Source organism: Capsicum annuum, unplaced genomic scaffold, assembly GCF_002878395.1.
Source record: "Capsicum annuum cultivar UCD-10X-F1 unplaced genomic scaffold, UCD10Xv1.1 ctg49952, whole genome shotgun sequence".
Taxonomy (NCBI): domain Eukaryota; kingdom Viridiplantae; phylum Streptophyta; class Magnoliopsida; order Solanales; family Solanaceae; genus Capsicum; species Capsicum annuum.
Window position 1 is genome coordinate 1 of NW_025857782.1, and position 2,015 is coordinate 2,015.

The 2,015-nt window shown below is 34.1% G+C and overlaps 1 protein-coding gene across 1 annotated transcript; it reads left to right on the forward strand.

The window, feature by feature from the left end:
• Nucleotides 1–57: 57 nt before the first annotated feature.
• LOC124892716 lies at nucleotides 58–600 on the forward strand (the record flags this gene model as incomplete). Its single annotated transcript, XM_047403934.1, has 1 exon — nucleotides 58–600. A coding segment is annotated over one exon (543 nt), but the record flags the coding sequence as incomplete, so codon positions are not given.
• Between the last annotated feature and the right edge of the window lie 1,415 nt (nucleotides 601–2,015).

Sequence of the window (2,015 nt, forward strand, 5' to 3'; positions counted from 1 at the left end):
AATGTAGGTTCGCCTCTGGACTAGCTAATCTTATCCTACTGCTGTTGACATGTATAGGTAGTTGGACAATACATCCAGCCAACAGGAGCCGGCATTCAAAGCAGTCGTGGGACTGCTGGTGGAGGACAGCAACAAGGGGTAACTAGTGGCAGTGGAGGAGGGCAGCAGCAACAAGGAGGCGGTGGTGGTGGTGGTGGAGCAATCACAATAGGACAAGCTCTTGAAGCGGCTGCACAAACAATACCTGGCAAACCAGTGGATCAATGCGATGCAGCAGCAATACAAGCAGCTGAAGTACGAGCAACAGGCAGTAATGTTATCATTCCCGGTGGCGTAGCAGCCACTGCTCAGTCGGCTGCCGCTTATAATGAATCTATGATAAGAGATGAAGACAAAGTTAAACTCGGAGATGTCTTGTCTGTAAGTAGCGAATCAAATTACTCCTCCTTTGACATATGCCCCATAGTTTCTACTTTTTATTATTTGTTGACTGATTTAAGATATTTTGCCCGTCAGCTAGAAATACTTGCTTACCTGCGTATGCTAAATAGGGGTGTTCATTGTCGGTTTGGGTCGGTTATTGGTCAATATCATAATTAAACCAACTTAATCGATTTTTAAATTTCTAAAATCAAACCAAACCAACACAAAAAAAATAACTGGCGGTTTGGTTATTGTCGGTTTAGTTCGGTTTGGTTTGTTTTTTCGGTTAATAACTTTAGTTAATGATAAAAGTTAGAAATTTTTCTTAAAAAAATTCAATCCAACATATGAGATGTCAACTGAGTGTTGTTCCTCAATCTTGAAACTAATATGTCAATTTAGTGTTATACTTAGGCAACGTCATATGAAATGCTTTTACAAATGTATTTAGAAAATTAGGCAACGCAATAAACAACACCATATGAACGCTTCCACAAATGCATTTAGAAACTACATATATAAGAGAATAATATGATAAACCTCCAGAAGGTAAACACATAAATTTTTTGCTCAATAGTGACCAAAAGAAAGTTCAAAACTAGTGATTATCTATAGTCTAATAAAATTTACCAATAAAATTTCATAGACAACAAGATAATTTTCACAATTAGTATCATTTGCCATTCAAAGTGTGAAAATCATATAGAATCTCATAACGTAGATGGAGAGATATGACTAAAACTGCTATGACTAAAGTTAAATTCATGATTAAAATTTAAAATATAAAAGATATTTATATTTTATTTATAAATAATATATAAATAATTTATATATGCATATGTATGTGATATATATATATATATATAAAAGAAAAAATTTAGCGGTTCAGTTTGGTTATTTTATTGGTTATTTTAGAGTAAAATCAAAACCAAACTACATAAGCATCGATTTTAAAAATTTATAATCAAACCTAACCAAATGTGGTTTTTTGGTTCGCGGTTTGGTTTGGTTTTTAACCAAACCATGAACACCCCTAAGTCATTGCTAAAAATATTTTTACCCACTTTGCCATAATCCAGAGATTCACTACTAAAATACATGAATTAGCGGTATGTAGATTTACTACTAAAATACATGAATTAGCGGTACGTAGATTTACTACTAAAATACATGAAGTAGTGGCGGATAAGAAAAAATCGTATTAGCCAATATTGGTGATGTTTACAAAGTAGAAAACATTTTCAGAAAGTCTCTGTGAGCTATCCTACATGTAGTAGTGGCGAGATAAGAGAAATTCGTATTAGCGAAAATCGGTGATGTTTGTAAAATAGAAATATTTTCAAAAAGTTTCTGTGAGCTAGCTACTTAACAATATCTTTAAATATTTTGAAAAAAGGTTATGCTAGCTTCGAGCCATCTATTTAGCAATGGATTGTTTGAAGTTCGCAGGTACTTCGATTTTCTAGTGTTCACAGATAGATCGGTCGAGGCAATTTTTTCGTTCTAAAGCATTGGATCCCTTTATATACACACGCATAGGTGCGTGCGCACGTACATGGTGCTTTCATTTTATGTACTTTTGGATGTATGCA